General features: G+C 47.7%; 1 protein-coding gene across 1 annotated transcript in view; it reads right to left on the reverse strand.

Moving 5' to 3' along the window:
• The window catches only part of LOC140638442 (uncharacterized), a 143,636-nt gene that overhangs the window by 47,307 nt on the left and 82,079 nt on the right, over positions 1 to 14,250 (reverse strand). The window contains exons 38-42 of the mRNA XM_072835805.1: positions 13,568 to 13,761; positions 4,387 to 4,695; positions 3,418 to 3,647; positions 3,182 to 3,343; positions 2,284 to 2,361 (exon numbers count right to left, since the gene is read on the reverse strand). Of these exons, the coding sequence (XP_072691906.1) occupies positions 2,284 to 2,361; positions 3,182 to 3,343; positions 3,418 to 3,647; positions 4,387 to 4,695; positions 13,568 to 13,761 (973 nt within the window). The remainder of the gene's footprint in view (positions 1 to 2,283; positions 2,362 to 3,181; positions 3,344 to 3,417; positions 3,648 to 4,386; positions 4,696 to 13,567; positions 13,762 to 14,250) is intronic.

The following is a 14,250-nucleotide window of genomic DNA, read 5'->3' on the forward strand; positions in this document are numbered from 1 at the left end:
CCTCACTGAGCTTTCTGAACCTGCAATCTCAGTTTACCCATCTCAGAAATGGGGGTTAATCACAGCAACCTAAGTCACTGGGAATGTAAATGAGTTAATACTTATGACTTGAGGCCCCTGGGTGGCTCAGTGGTTGAGAATCTACCTTTGGCTCAGGTCGTGATCCCGGGGTCCTGGGATCGAGTCCTGTATCGGGCACCCCGCAGGGAGCCTGCTTCTCCCTCTGCCTATGTCTCTGCCTCTCTCTGTCTCTCATGAATAAATAAATAAAGTCTTAAAAAAAAAAATACTTGTTGACTTGCAGACCAGAGCCAGGCACCCAGAAAGCACTGGCTATTAGAAATTCAGCATCAATATCTATGGTCATTGGCTGAAGGGCAGGTAGCCTAAGTGACTTGCTTCTGGGGCTGACGACATGCCCCACACAGAGGCACCGACCGAAGATGGGAACGAGAGGGAGCAATGGGGTTAATTCCACTCAGGTTCCCCAACTTCTCTGGGCCTAGACTCTAGGCCTAGGGATACAAGCAGCCCCTTCCTAGTGGGTGTGAGGATTTAAGGAGCCTGAGAGAGCACTCAGCAGGTGGGGCTCCCAAAAATCAGGTTACTTCTTAGTATTCTTATTATTACTTCTAGACCCCTAATCCTCAGGGCAGGATAAGTGAGATCACGAGAAAAGAATGAACCCGAGCCCCAGAGAGGAAGACAATTCAGTTTGGGTCCTATTTTTGGCTCAAAGCTTTGTAGCAGATGCATCTCCAAAGTCAGGTGACAACCGCAAAAAGATGGAAGATTTTCATGCTGAGTGCAAAGCTGGGGACGTGTAAGAAGTTAGTAATTTAGGGAGGGAGGTGGGAGCCCTGACGGGTGGGGAGGGGGCTTACCTCCAGCGGGGGACAGCGATTCACCACCGACAGGGTCCAGTTGGCGTGTGTGGTGTTGGCCTCAGTAATGACATCCCCATGAGCAGTCAGGGTGCACTGGCCCAAGGCCACCGCCAGCCTGGCCCTGGGGTGTTTGTGTCCCCCCACAGACACTTGGATATGGTTGTCGGGGGCGACCCCGAGCGCCTGAAGTGGAGGCCATGCGTGTTGGAGGCTGGTGTCCAGATGGGTATGGTGGTGGCCGCAGGCTGTGTGGATGTGGGCCCGGGCGAAGGTGTCCCCAGAAGATACCTGAGCTGCCAGGCTGGCCGTGCAAGGGTGGACCAGGAGGGAGCCATTCAAGGACAACACAGCCAGATCCTGCCCCCAGGAAAAGCAAGGTGAGGCCGAGCAGGTGTTTCTGCAATACCTCACCAAGGAGCGGTTCGCCTTCTGCCTGGCCTGGGTGGTCAAGGGAACCCCCAGCCCCCGGGCCACCCACATACCCAGTGAACAAGCTATACTCTTGCGAAGTGCTTCTCCCCGAGCTGAAAATGGTCACCCAGGGAGTCACGAAGTTCACCATCTCAGGGTCCCTGACGTCCCCTCCCCATAGGCAGATCTGTGGGTCTACCCCGAGCAGTCTCCCATTTCCATGATGGGGTCTCAAGTCTCAACCTCGCTCATGTGGCTTGTCTGGGGTGTGTCCCTTCTTAATGCCCCTTAAGGAAGTCACCACTCCTCTGCTGTGTATTCTCAGGACCTGGGAGCCAGCCTGCACCCCCATGAGAGAACCAGGAGCTGCTCACAGCCTCTTCCCCTGGGCAGGGATAATACCACCAACGCTGGGGCAAACGTACACCGCCCTTAATTTCATGCAGGGAAGACACCCCTCTGTCCAGCGGCTAAAACCCCTTCAGTCCTGACCCCCTTATTCTCCTAATTAACCCTCCCACTGCTTAGGTTGCAGTGTGACCTCGGGAAAGTGACCCAGCTCCTGCAGGGGATGCCAGCACATAGGCCAGGCCAGCAGGTCTCAGGAGCAGAAATACCTCTGTCTTCCTCCCCCAGGCAGTCCTCTGGGCTGTGTGCCCCACCATCATTGCCATCAGGCCACAGACGTCAGCCAGGCCAGGCCTGCAACCAGCTGCCCACTCGGCTGCCCACAGAGAAGCACTGACAAGGTCTGAGGCAGCCCCATGGGTGCCCCATGTCTAGCTCACCCTGGGGTCCAGGAGCCACAGGGCCCTGCTAGAGCTCAGGGGGTCTGGGCCCTGTGCTCAGGCCTTGCAGCCACGGATCACCCTGCGATACAGAGGACCCACCGTCCACCTGTGCCCCAGCCCAGGAGAGCTTACAGCTACCTAGGCTGGGCCATCATCTGCCACCACTATCCCACCTATGACAGAGACCCGTTTACCTCAAGAGGCTGCCTGGCAAAGTCCCCCCAGCAGAGCCCTGACAGCTGGGCGGGCGAGGTGTCTCCAGTACAGTTGACCTGCGGAGACCAGCAGGGCAGGTAGGAGGGCATGCTGACAGCCACTGCCACTGTCAGGAAGAGGGAGATGGGAGGCCCCTTCCCCCAACCTAGACCCCACACAGAGGGTGGCGGGGGAGGTGTGGGGCTGGGTGGGAGGGGCCGGGGTGGCAGGGGAGAGGCCAGGATGGGGGGAGGGGCCAGGGTGGCAGGGAGGGGCTGGGCTGGGTGAGAGGGGCCAAAGTGGCAGGGGAGAGGTGGGGATGGTGGGAGAGGCCAGGGGGAGGGGCCGGGCTGAGGGGAGGGGCCAAGGTGGCAGGGGAGGGGCCAGGATGGGGCAGGGGCAGGGTGGCAGGGGAGGGGCCAGGCTGGGTGGGAGGGGCTGGGCTGGGTGAGAGGGGCCAAAGTGGCAGGGGAGAGGTGGGGATGGTGGGAGGGGCCAGGGGGAGGGGCCGGGCTGGTGGGTAGGGGCCAGGGTGGCAGGGGAGGGGGTTTGGCTGGGTGGGAAGAGGTTGGGCTGGGTGGGAGGGGCCAGGGGAGGGGCCGAGCTGGGGGGAGGGGCCAGGGTGGCAGGGGAGGGGGTTTGGCTGGGTGGGGAGGGCTGGGTGGGAGGGACCAGGGTGACAGGGAGGGGTTGGGCTGGGGGGCGGGGGCTGACCTGGGTGGGAGGGGCCAGGGTGGCGGGGGGGGGGGGGGGGGGGGCAGGGCGGGACGCGGGGGGGGGGGGGGGGGGCAGGGCGGGACGCGGGGAGGGCCCTGGGCGGGAGGCTGGAGCCCCCGGGTCAGCCCTGAGGCTGGGGAGGCCGAGGGGGCTCGGTGCGCCCACGGGCGGGCCACTCACCTGGCGTCGCGCAGGCCAGGTGCCCAGCAGCGCGGAGAGGCCGTGCTGCAGCCGCAGGGCCAGCCCGTGGTGGCCGCGCTGCGCCCTCGCCTCCAGGGCCACGCGGAGCTGCTCCCCGTCCGCGCTCGCCGTCAGCCCGGCCTCCACGCGGTGTCCCGCGCTCTGCGCAGAAGCGAAGCTGTGGGTGCCCCGCGGACCCCTACCCCTGGGGGCCCCGTGCCCAGCCCCCCCCCCACCTGGAAGTGGCCGCGGCCGTCCACGGAGGAGGGGAGGCCCCAGCGCCCGAGGCCGGGCACCTTGTGGGCCAGGCGGGCACGGAGCAGGCCTCCCGGGGCGCCGGGGGTCGGGCGGTCCAGGCCGAGGGCGGCGTCCAGCTGACCCCACGCACTGCGCAGGGCCAGGCTCGCGGAGAGGTTGGAGGCCACATGGGTGTGTGACAGGTGCATCTCTGCCTCCGACGGGAGTCCTGCGGGTGAGAGGGACCTCGGAGATGGGGGAGCTGGGGGTAGGCTACGGGGGTGGGGCGGGGGCGCAGGTCGCTGTCAGCGCTCCCTCTCTCTGCAGGGTCCCCAGGCCTTGAGGCAAACTCCTGCCCCTCAGGTCCCACTTCTCCCCGTATACCAGATGGAACCATAGGCAAGTGGCACCAGTAAACCATTTCTGATCCACAGAAGTGGCGATTTCACCAGGTGCCACTCAGCGAGTGACAGGACTGGTGTCCCCTTCCCATTTCTAACCCCTCCAGGGCGAGGCATGGGGTGGGGGAGCCTGAACTTGCCCTCTCCCCTGGCTGCTGCACCTTTGGGCCTCTCCAGGCCTTACTGAAATGTCCCCAAGAAGCTAGAGCTGCAGGATGTCCTATTTCCTAACTGTGGTGCAGCAGCATATTCTGGAGGCCCTGCTGGACCAGCCTTGGAGCCTGAGAAGCAGAGGGGAGGGAGGGGAGGGGCTGGCCACAGGGGCTATCTGCCACTGGGCTGGGAAGCATGTGAATACTCAGTAACCACTGCTGTCCCCACACTGTGGGTTCTAGAATAACAAACCCCCCTGGGAGATGGAAGCACTGGGAGAAGCTGGCAGGGGAAGGAAATAGGGCTGGAAGGTGGATTTGGGGACTGGAGGTTTCCCTCTCACTTCTCCCCCTTGGCTTCAGAAACCAGGAGCCCTCGGGGAAGATGGCTTTTGGCCCTTTCCACCCCACCTACCTGCCTCACCCAAGGTGCTGATGTTGTGACTTAGGTGGCCTGAGAGCTGGCCATGCCCAGAGCCCCAGGTGCAGATGCCACCCAGAGCCAGGCTGGCCGCATCGGCCCGGAGCCGGGCCTGGCCCCCAAGGCTCCCCGTCTGGGCCTGCAGCTGCCCTCTCAGCCAGAGCTCTCTCGGCAAAGCCTGGCTGCTGTTCTGGGTGAGGATACAGGTCACACTGTGCACGCTGGTGCTGTTCCCTGTCTTTTCGTGCTTGTCCCGCAGGAGGAAGCCCAGCACAGCTGAGTCAGCTGTGACCTTGATGGTGCCTGCAGAGGATGGCAGAGAAGTTATACAGAGCAGGGGGCCAGCCCAGGGGACTGGGCCATTCTGGACAGAAGGGAAAAGGATCCTGGGGTAGGAAGTTCCTAGATCCACGATGTAATTCTAACTCATATCAGGAGGGCATACCTGGGGGATGGACCAAATTAAACCAGCTTCCTCCCAGGATGCTGTGAGGATCAAGCAAGCTAATTCACAAGCAAAAGGGCTTTGGGCAGGGGGCACTGGGGAGCAGGAGGCCTACTAAGGAACCTCAGTTAATATCAGTGCTCACTTCCTGCTTAAGAGAGCCACAGACTACAGTGATAGAATGACCCCATTGTACAGACTGTAAAAATGAGACCCAGGAAGACTTGAGGATCCAACCTGGAATTCTGGGGATGGAAAAATTGCTTGGAGGTCTCATCCATCCAGAGAAGAATCCACATATTTGGGCCAGTCCATTCCCATATATAATTTATGCAACAGGGAAATTCTTGCTGTAATCAGAACCATTTGCATCTCCTGGCCCCCACCCAGGTTCTCTCAGAACCCTGGCATGGTCCAAATACCCTTATATCTCCCCCTCCTATCGTTGAAGGTTGGATTCGTGGGCTACCACCACCAGGGAAGAGGCCCTTCTGTACCTCTGGGCTGCAGTTCTGTGCTTCCAGACCCAGAACTCATGCAAATCTCAATCACAGAGTACAGGGCACTTTCCACAATGATAGAGCTTTCTCACAGAATCTTGTGGTCATCTTTTTACAAATTCTCTATGTTGTAAGGCCCTATGTTACCATATCCTGTAAGATAATAACCAGTTAATCATGGATAACCAAAGTAAGATTTCACTAGACTATTGAGAAGAGAAAATGAAATATTGTTGATAGGACAGCATAGAGTCCAGGAATAGACCCCCACACACGGTCGATTGATATTTGACAAAGGTACAAAAATAATTCAGGAGAGAAAGGATGGTCTTTATAATGAATGTGCTGAAATGATTGAAAATCCACAAGTAAAAAAATTACCTTGACCTTTACCCAATCATATACACAAATTAATTCAAAATTAATCAGAAGCCCACATTTTAAAATCTAAAATCATAAAACTTCTAAGGTGTGGCCTCAGGTTTAGTAAATAAAGATATCTTATATGACAGAAAAAGCATTATTCATTAAAAAAATCAATTGGGGGATCCCTGCGTGGCTCAGCGGTTTGGCGCCTGCCTTCCGCCCAGGGTGTGATCCTGGAGACCCCGGATCGAGTCCCACATCGGGGTCCCTGCATGGAGCCTGCTTCTCCCTCTGCTTCTGTCTCTGCCTCTGTCTCTGTGTCTCTCATGAATAAATAAAATCTTTTAAAAAAAATCAATTGGACTTGATCGAAATTCAAAATCTTTGTTGTTCAAAAGACACCAGTGAAAGAATGTAAAGCCACAGATTGGGAGAAGATATTTTCAAAACACATATCTTATACAGGACTTGTGTAAGTAATTCCCAAATTCAGTTTGGGAATTCAAGAAAACTCAATTTTTTAAATGGGCAAAATGTTTAAATAGACACTTTGCTCACAAAATTTTTAAGTAGCACATAAGCCTCTGAAGATGTTCAACGTAATTAGTCCTGAGGAAAATGCAAATTTAAACCAAAATGGGATTCAAGTATAAATCACAACTGAAAGCCCCCAAACCAAAAATTGACAACACCAATTGCTAGCAAAGATGCAAAGGAATGAGGATTCTCACCACACTGGTGGGAATGTGAAATGGTACAGCAGTTTCCTCTAGATTTCAACATGTACTTGCCATGCAATCCTACAATTCCACTCCTGGGTATTTACTCAAGGGAAATGAAACCATATGGTCCCACAAAAACCTGTAGGCCAATGACTATAGTAGCTTCATTTGTAATTGGAAAGTACTGAAAACAACCCATATGTCCTTCAACTGTGCGTGGATAATCTGTAGTATATCCATACCACGGACTACAACTCAGCAATAAAAAGGAATAAACTATGGATATGTGCCACAGCTTGGATGAATCTCGACCATATTACATTGGGCAAAAGACACCATACTCAAAAGAGTTAACATACTGTATGTTCCCATTCATGTCACATTATAGAAAAGCCAAAACCGTGGGGATGGACAGCAGCTCAGTGGTTGCCAGGGTTGCGGGTGGGAGAGAGGCTGACTACAATGGGTGGCAAGACAGAACTTTGCGGGGGGAGATGGGACTGTTCTGTATCAAGATTGTTTTGGTGGCCATACAACTGTGAGTTTACCAAAACGTCAATCCTATATGTAAACTACACTCCAAGAAATTATACCTCAATAATTGCCTTCAGAAATGAAGTAATAGGTGTTAGGAAATGAAGGAGGGAGCATCAGTGTTACTCAAAGTAAACTTGACAAGAAAAGTTCTCTGTGGGGCACTTGGGTGGCTCAGTGGTTGAGCACCTGCCTTTGGCTCAAGGCATGATCCCGGGTTCCTGGGATCGAGTCCTGCATCGGGCTCCCCACAGGGAGCCTGCTTCTCCCTCTGCCTGTATCTCTGTCTCTTTCTGTGTATGTCTCATGAATAAATAAATATTAAAAGATTTTATTTATTTATTCACGAGAAACACGGGGAGAGAGAGAGAGGCAGAGACACAGGCAGAAGGAGAAGCAGGCTCCATGCAGGGATCCCAATGTAGGACTTGATCCTGGGTCTCCCGGGTCATGCCCTGGGCTGAAGGCAGTGCTAAACCTCTGAGCCACCCAGGCTGCCCTAAATAAATAAAATCTTAAAAAAAGAATGGTTCTCTGTAACATTTATTGACTTGATTATATTTACATTTTTTCAAACCTTTGCATTTTATTATGAAATTTGACTTTGGCACATTTTAACCAATTTGGGATTAGGAGGGTCAGTGCTAATGTTATTACCAGACCAGAGAATAGCATCCACCTTTTGGGGGAAGCAAGCAGAGCCTTCAGGTTCTGAAACACTGGGCCCTGGACAGATGTCTAGATAGGGTGTTACGGTCCAGGATGCTTGGGCAAAGGGTCCCTTTCTGTGTGATCCTGGCTTTGGGAACCTTGTTAATGTTTCACATAATCAAAAAAACAAATACATAAAGTCAATAAGGATAGGGGAAAACCTGAAAATGGAATACAAACAGAAACCAGTGAACCCAACTGTATTTCAAATGATTAACAGAATCACATGAGGGGTGGGGGTGGGGATTAACTCTAACAAACATTTGAACCCAGGGTTTGGATTTATGCCTTCAACAACTACTTGGATGGATCTCAACCACATTATGTTCAGGCCAAAGATGAAAAGAATTCTAATCAAATATTGAATTCTAATTAACAAAGTTTACTTTCACAGAACTATAGGTTAGTAACTCTGAAACTACTTTCTGTGTGTTCTTGGGCTGAACACATACGTAAATATATTGTGGATAATTGGTTTCTTTCTGTTGGAGAAGGGAATGAGAAATATGAAAAGGGAAAAAAATGAGAATTAGCATTCTGAGGATAGACTGAAGTTGAGGACATCAGTGTAAACTAATGGCTTTAAACTTATCTACCTATAAACAGACATAGAAAGTGTGTGTGTGTGTGTGTGTGTGTGTACACTTCTGTTTCCTTGATCCATCCATTAAAAAAGGCCCAGATGGATAGTCCAGTAGGAAAAAACATACCAGGCACTGAGATCTTAGTTTCTACATACTAATTTGCACTGAAAGGAATCAAGGATCCTTGGAGAAATGGCTTATTTCATGTCACAGAAAACATAAAATGAGACTGAAACATCTTTATGGTCATAAAGGAAGGAAGAGCTCAGAAAATATAGGAACATGTTCATTTCTATGAATGGTTGGGGAGCTTGACTGGACCAATGCTCCCAAGATAACAATTGTAAACTCTGGGCAAAATGAAGAAACAACAATCTAAAGTGACAGGAGAGTGACCACAGATAGGCAGACCCTGGATGGGAGTCAACACTTGGAGGAAATGATTAGCCCTAAATGAGTTGCATGTTTTCATTCTTTTTGGTGCCATGAAAGTGGACAACGTTCAGACTACAATCCACAGTCTAAACAACTAAAGAGTCTGAAAACAGAGTTCAAAGTAATAGCAACAAATGAAAAGGAAAGTGGGGAATTCTGAAGAGGGCCAACCAGGGGAAACTCTAAATTCTACCTATAAACTCTGTTCAAATCTTTGCTGATCCCCAAACTTCAAAAGGGTAGAAAAGATTCCAAGTAGCCCAGCAAAAATAAGAGAACTGAACTGATTTCAGCTGCATTCCACTGGAGTGGAGAGAGTTTAGATTCTGAGTCTAGCCAAGTTAAATGTCAGCTAAAATAAGAAAAAACAAAAAACAATCACGAAACAATCAAACAGAAACCCTCTTCAGAGCAATAAAAAAGAGGGACACCTGGGTAGCTCAGTGGTTGAGCAACTGCCTTCAGCTCAGGTCATGATCCTGGGGTCCTGGGATAGAGTCCCACATTGGGCTCCCTGCATGGAGCCTCCTCCCTCTGCCTACATCTCTGCCTCTCTCTGTGTATCTCTCATGAATAAATAAACACAATATTTAAAAAGAGAGAGAAATAAAAAAATCAGAGCCTCTACATAATTCAAAATGTCCAGAATACAATCTCAAATTTCTAGAGGTACCAAGAAACAGGACAAGAACGTCATAAGGATTTTTAAAACACCTCTTATTACTATGCTTGAGAATATAAGGACAATATTCTTGTATCGAATGAACAGAGGTAATCTCAGCCTTAAAATGGAAATCAGGGACACCTGGGTGGCTCAGCAGTTCAGCTTAGAGAGTGACCCCAGGGTTCTGGGATCGAGTCCCACATCAGGCTCCCTGCATGGAGTCTGCTTCTCCTCTCTCTGCCTATGTCTCTGCCTCTCTCTCTGTGTCTCTTGTGAATGAATAAACAAAATCTTAAAAAAATGGAAATCATTTTTTTGAAACCCTGATGTGATTCCAGAACAAAAACTACAAAATATAAGATTTAAAAAATGTATCCGATAATCCTAAAATTTTTATTGGGTGGTATTTGGAGAAGACAAAAGAAAACATCAGTGAGCTGGAAGACAGATCAATAGACATCTGAAGAAAGAAAAAAGACTAAAAAAAAAAAAATCAAGGGAACTTCAGAGACCTATGCAACAGTATCAAAAGTTCTGAAACATATCAACTGGAAATCCCAAGGAGGAGAGGACAGAGAAAATGGGACAGAAAAAAATCTTGGAAGAAATAATTTCCCAAAAGTGAAAATGTCCTATGTGTTTAAATTTATGCATATACAAAATGTCCTTTGGGAATGAAGGCAAACATAACATTTTCAGACAAATTAAAATGAAAGGGATTCACTGATAGTTACCCTGCCTTCCAAGAAATGCTAAAGGTGGTTCTTTAAAATGATAGGAAATGATACCAAAAAGAAATTTTGAACTTTAGGAAGGAGTGAAGAACCCATAAAGGGTGAATATGTGTGTGAAAAATTAAAAAAAAAATATTTCTCTTAACTTCTTTCAAATCAATATGACTAAAGCAAAAATTATTATGTTGTATTGGAGAGTTGGAGTATATGTAGATCTAACACAGACGGCAACAACAGCAGAAAGGGATGAAAGCCCAGGTTCTTACACTTAATGTGAAATGCTTCAATTCAAATGCTAAGTAAAATGTTAAATAATACAAAGAAACAGATATTTAAAGAGAAATAGATAGAACTAAGTTCTAATTTTTTAACTGATCCAAAAGCAGGCACAAAAAGAATAGAGGAACAAAAAATATATGGAAAAGCAAATAGCAAAATAGTAGACATAAATCCAATTATATCTATAGTTACATTAAACATCAGTCAACTAACTAGTATAATTAAAAGGCAGAGGTTATCAGGCTAGACATAAAAGCAAAATCTAACTATATGTGGTCTGCAAGAAATTTACCTTAAATATAAGGAGCCATGTTTAAAGCAAAAAGGTGGCAAAATACATACAAGGTGAATGGCAATAAAAATGCAAGAGTGGCTACATTAGTATCAGACAAAACAGACTTCAGATAAAGAATCGTATGACCGACACCTGGGTGGTTCAGCGGTTGAGTGTCTGCCTTTTTGGCTCAGGGCATGATCCCGTGGTACTGGGATCAAGTCCCACATTGGGCTCCCTGCAGGGAGCCTGCTTCTCCTCCCTCTGCCTATGTATGTCTCTGCCTCTCTTTCTGTGTCTCTCATGAATAAATAAATAAAATCTTTAAAAAAGAGAGTCATATGAGACAGGACATTTCACAATAAATGGCTTGATTCATCAAGAAAGTGTAACAATTGTAAATGCACATGCACCTAATAGCAGCACGTCAATACACAAGAAGCAAAAATGGACAGAATCAAATGAAGAAATTAAGAAATCCACAAACACAGTTGGAGAGTTTAACAGCCTTCTCTCATCAATTAATACAATAACAAGACCAAAAGAAAATCAGTGAGGATATATAAAACCAAGCACTTTGACTTAATTGACTTTTATAGAACATTAAACCCAAGATCAGAATACAAATTCTTTTTCTTTTTTTTTTTAAGATTTTTTTATTCATTTGAGAGAGAGAGAGAGCACGCACAAGTCGGGGGAAAGGCAGAGGGAGAGGGAGAAATAGATTCCCCGCTGAGCAGGGAGCCTAATGTGGGGCTCAATCCTAGGACCCTGGGATCATGACCTGAGCTGAAGGCAGATGCTTAATCATCGGAGCCACCCAGGCAACCCACAAATTCCTTTTCAGTGCATAAGTTATGTTCATAAGATAGATTATATACTGGCTCATAAAACAAGTCACAACAAATTTTAAAAGACTGATCCTCTGACCACAATGAAAATAAATATTAAGATGCTATCTAGAAAACTTTCAAATATTTGGAAATTAAGCAAAAGCACTTCTAAATAACCCAGGGGTCAAGGAAGAAATCACAAGAGAGCTCAGAAAATATTTCAAAAATAAATAATAATGGAAATACAGGACATCAAAATTTGTGGGAAGCAGCTCACAGAATACTGAGAGGCAAATAGGCAGTTTTATATGCTTATATTAGGAAAGAAAAAATGTCTAAAAATCAATGGCTTGAAAGTCCACTTTAATAAACTAGAGTCAATCCAAATTAAGGGTAAGAAAGGAAATAATAGAGATAAGAGCTGGAATCAGAGAAACCAGAAAGAGACAACTAGAGAGACAACAAAACCAACTGTTGGTTGAGAAGATCAACAAAATTAATGAATTATTAGATCAATAAGGAAGAGAGAGAAGTGGCACAAGGAATGACTATCAGAATTGAAAGCAGGGACAGCGCTATAGATCCCACATATATTGAAAAGATAAAATAGATACAATGAGCAACTCTACACCAATGAATTTGACAACTTCATTGAAACGGACAAATTCCTTGAAAAGTATGGCTTACAAACTGACACATGACGAAATAGAAAATCTCAATAGCTTTTCATCCAGACATGTTCCAAAAAACTTTTCCACAAAGAACATTCCAGGTGGCTTCGCGGGTAGAGTCTACCAGACACAAAGGGGAGCATGAACATCCATCTTACACAAACTCTTTTGGGAAATAAAAGAGAAGGAAATGTTCTTCAACCTGTTTTAAGAGGTAAGAATTTGAAGGAAAAAATAAAAACTTAACAGGGGAGAAACCTGGCAGACATTGTTAATCAAGTGATCAAAGCTAATGTGACCAACACTGGGACATACTGACATCAGGTACTTCTAGATATGATGGTGCACGGCTACTGTGGCCTCCTTGAAAGTAGTCACGAGGAAGCATCAGACCAACCCCTAAATAAGGGTTTTTTTTGTTTTTTTTTGTTTTGTTTTGTTTTGTTTTGTTTTGTTTTTCAGGGAAGAGGCCAATGTGCCACCCTATCGATATCCCAGGGCCAGTGGACCAGTGAGCTTTGGAAAATAGTCCTTCTACTGATCTATGCCCATAGATGAATGTTACAGCTACACACATAATGTTTGTGGAAGGCAAAGACCAGTCTACAAAACGACTGCCCCATACCCTTCAAAAATGTAAATATCATGAAAGGGAAAGAAATAATCTCAATTTTCTGATTTTGATGGCTGCATTGTGGAATGGAGGAGAATACCTTTATTTTATTTTTTAAAATAGGTTCCGTGCCTAGTGCAAAGCCCAATGCCAGGCTCAAACTCACAACCCTAAGATCGAGAGCTGAGCTGAAATTGAGAGTTGGACACTCCACTGCCTGAGCCATGCAGGTGCCCAGAGAATATCTTTATTTTTAAAAATAAACGTTGCACTAGGGGTAAAGAAATATCATGTCTTAACTTAGTAAAACACAGTTCAGGAAAAAATGTATTTTTATACACAAATAAAAATGGTAATATGGGTATATAGAGAGAAAGAGGCAAGAAAAATGATAAAGCAATTGTAGTAAAATGTCAGTAATTGGGGAACCTGGGTAAAGGGCCTATGGGAGTATTTGTACTATTCTTGCCACTTTTCTGTGAGTCTGAAATTATGTCTAAATTATTAGAAAAAATATGCATGGGAAACTCTGTCCCCAACTCTTCCTCTTGGGTTTTTCCAATGTCCATTAGTTCATTAATGGTTCTGACAAGTACTGCATAAGGAAATTTGCTTGGTATTTTGTTAGAATATTCGCTTTGTCAGAATGGGTATTAGTTTCCGACAAAGGGGTATCATCAATGCACGAGATACTGAAATTGCGTATCAGTGGACTTGAAAATATGCAGGATTTAATTTACTCTGTGGTTCCATAAAAGCGCTTCCCCAAGACCCCCACTGCCCCTACCCTGTGGTGTTCCCCAGGCTCACCCTCTCTAAGAGTTTTCTTCTGCTTCAGCATGCCCTTGAGGGTCAGGAGGTGGGGCACAGCTGTCCAACCAGCCACCGTGTGCTGGGCTTGGCTCTGCAGGGTCAGGACGTGGCCTCCCCTCTGCTCCGCAGAAGCCTTGAGGAGAAGCTGTGCCGTGTTCTGGTCCACCAGCGCCTTATAAAACAGCCAAACCCTGGAAGGAACGTGATGGGGATAAGGAGCAGCACCTACCCCTGGAGGCAGGCCACAGAGGCAGGTCCCTGAACCCTGCTGCCCAGACCCATTATAGGACTGTTTTACTGAGCTCTAAGCCCATGGGGATGCAGTGTAATAGGGGTTAAGATCACGGGCTTTGGGGTCAGCCAAACCTGGATTTGAATCCCAGTGCCACTACTAACTGTGGCCTTGGACAAGGACAAAACCTCTCAGAGTCCCACTTTCTCCTTCTGTAAAGTGAGGTATAAAACTGAACCACGGGGATCCCTGGGTGGCGCAGCGGTTTGGCGCCTGCCTTTGGCCCAGGGCGCGATTCTGGAGACCCGGGATTGATTCCCACATTGGGCTCCCGGTGTATGGAGCCTGCTTCTCCCTCTGCCTGTGTCTCTGCCTCTCTCTCTCTCACTGTGTGCCTATCATAAATAAATAAAAATTAAAAAAAAAAACTGAACCACGGATATTGAGT

The sequence above is a fragment of the Canis lupus genome, chromosome 8, assembly GCF_048164855.1.
Source record: "Canis lupus baileyi chromosome 8, mCanLup2.hap1, whole genome shotgun sequence".
Taxonomy (NCBI): Eukaryota; Metazoa; Chordata; class Mammalia; order Carnivora; family Canidae; genus Canis; species Canis lupus.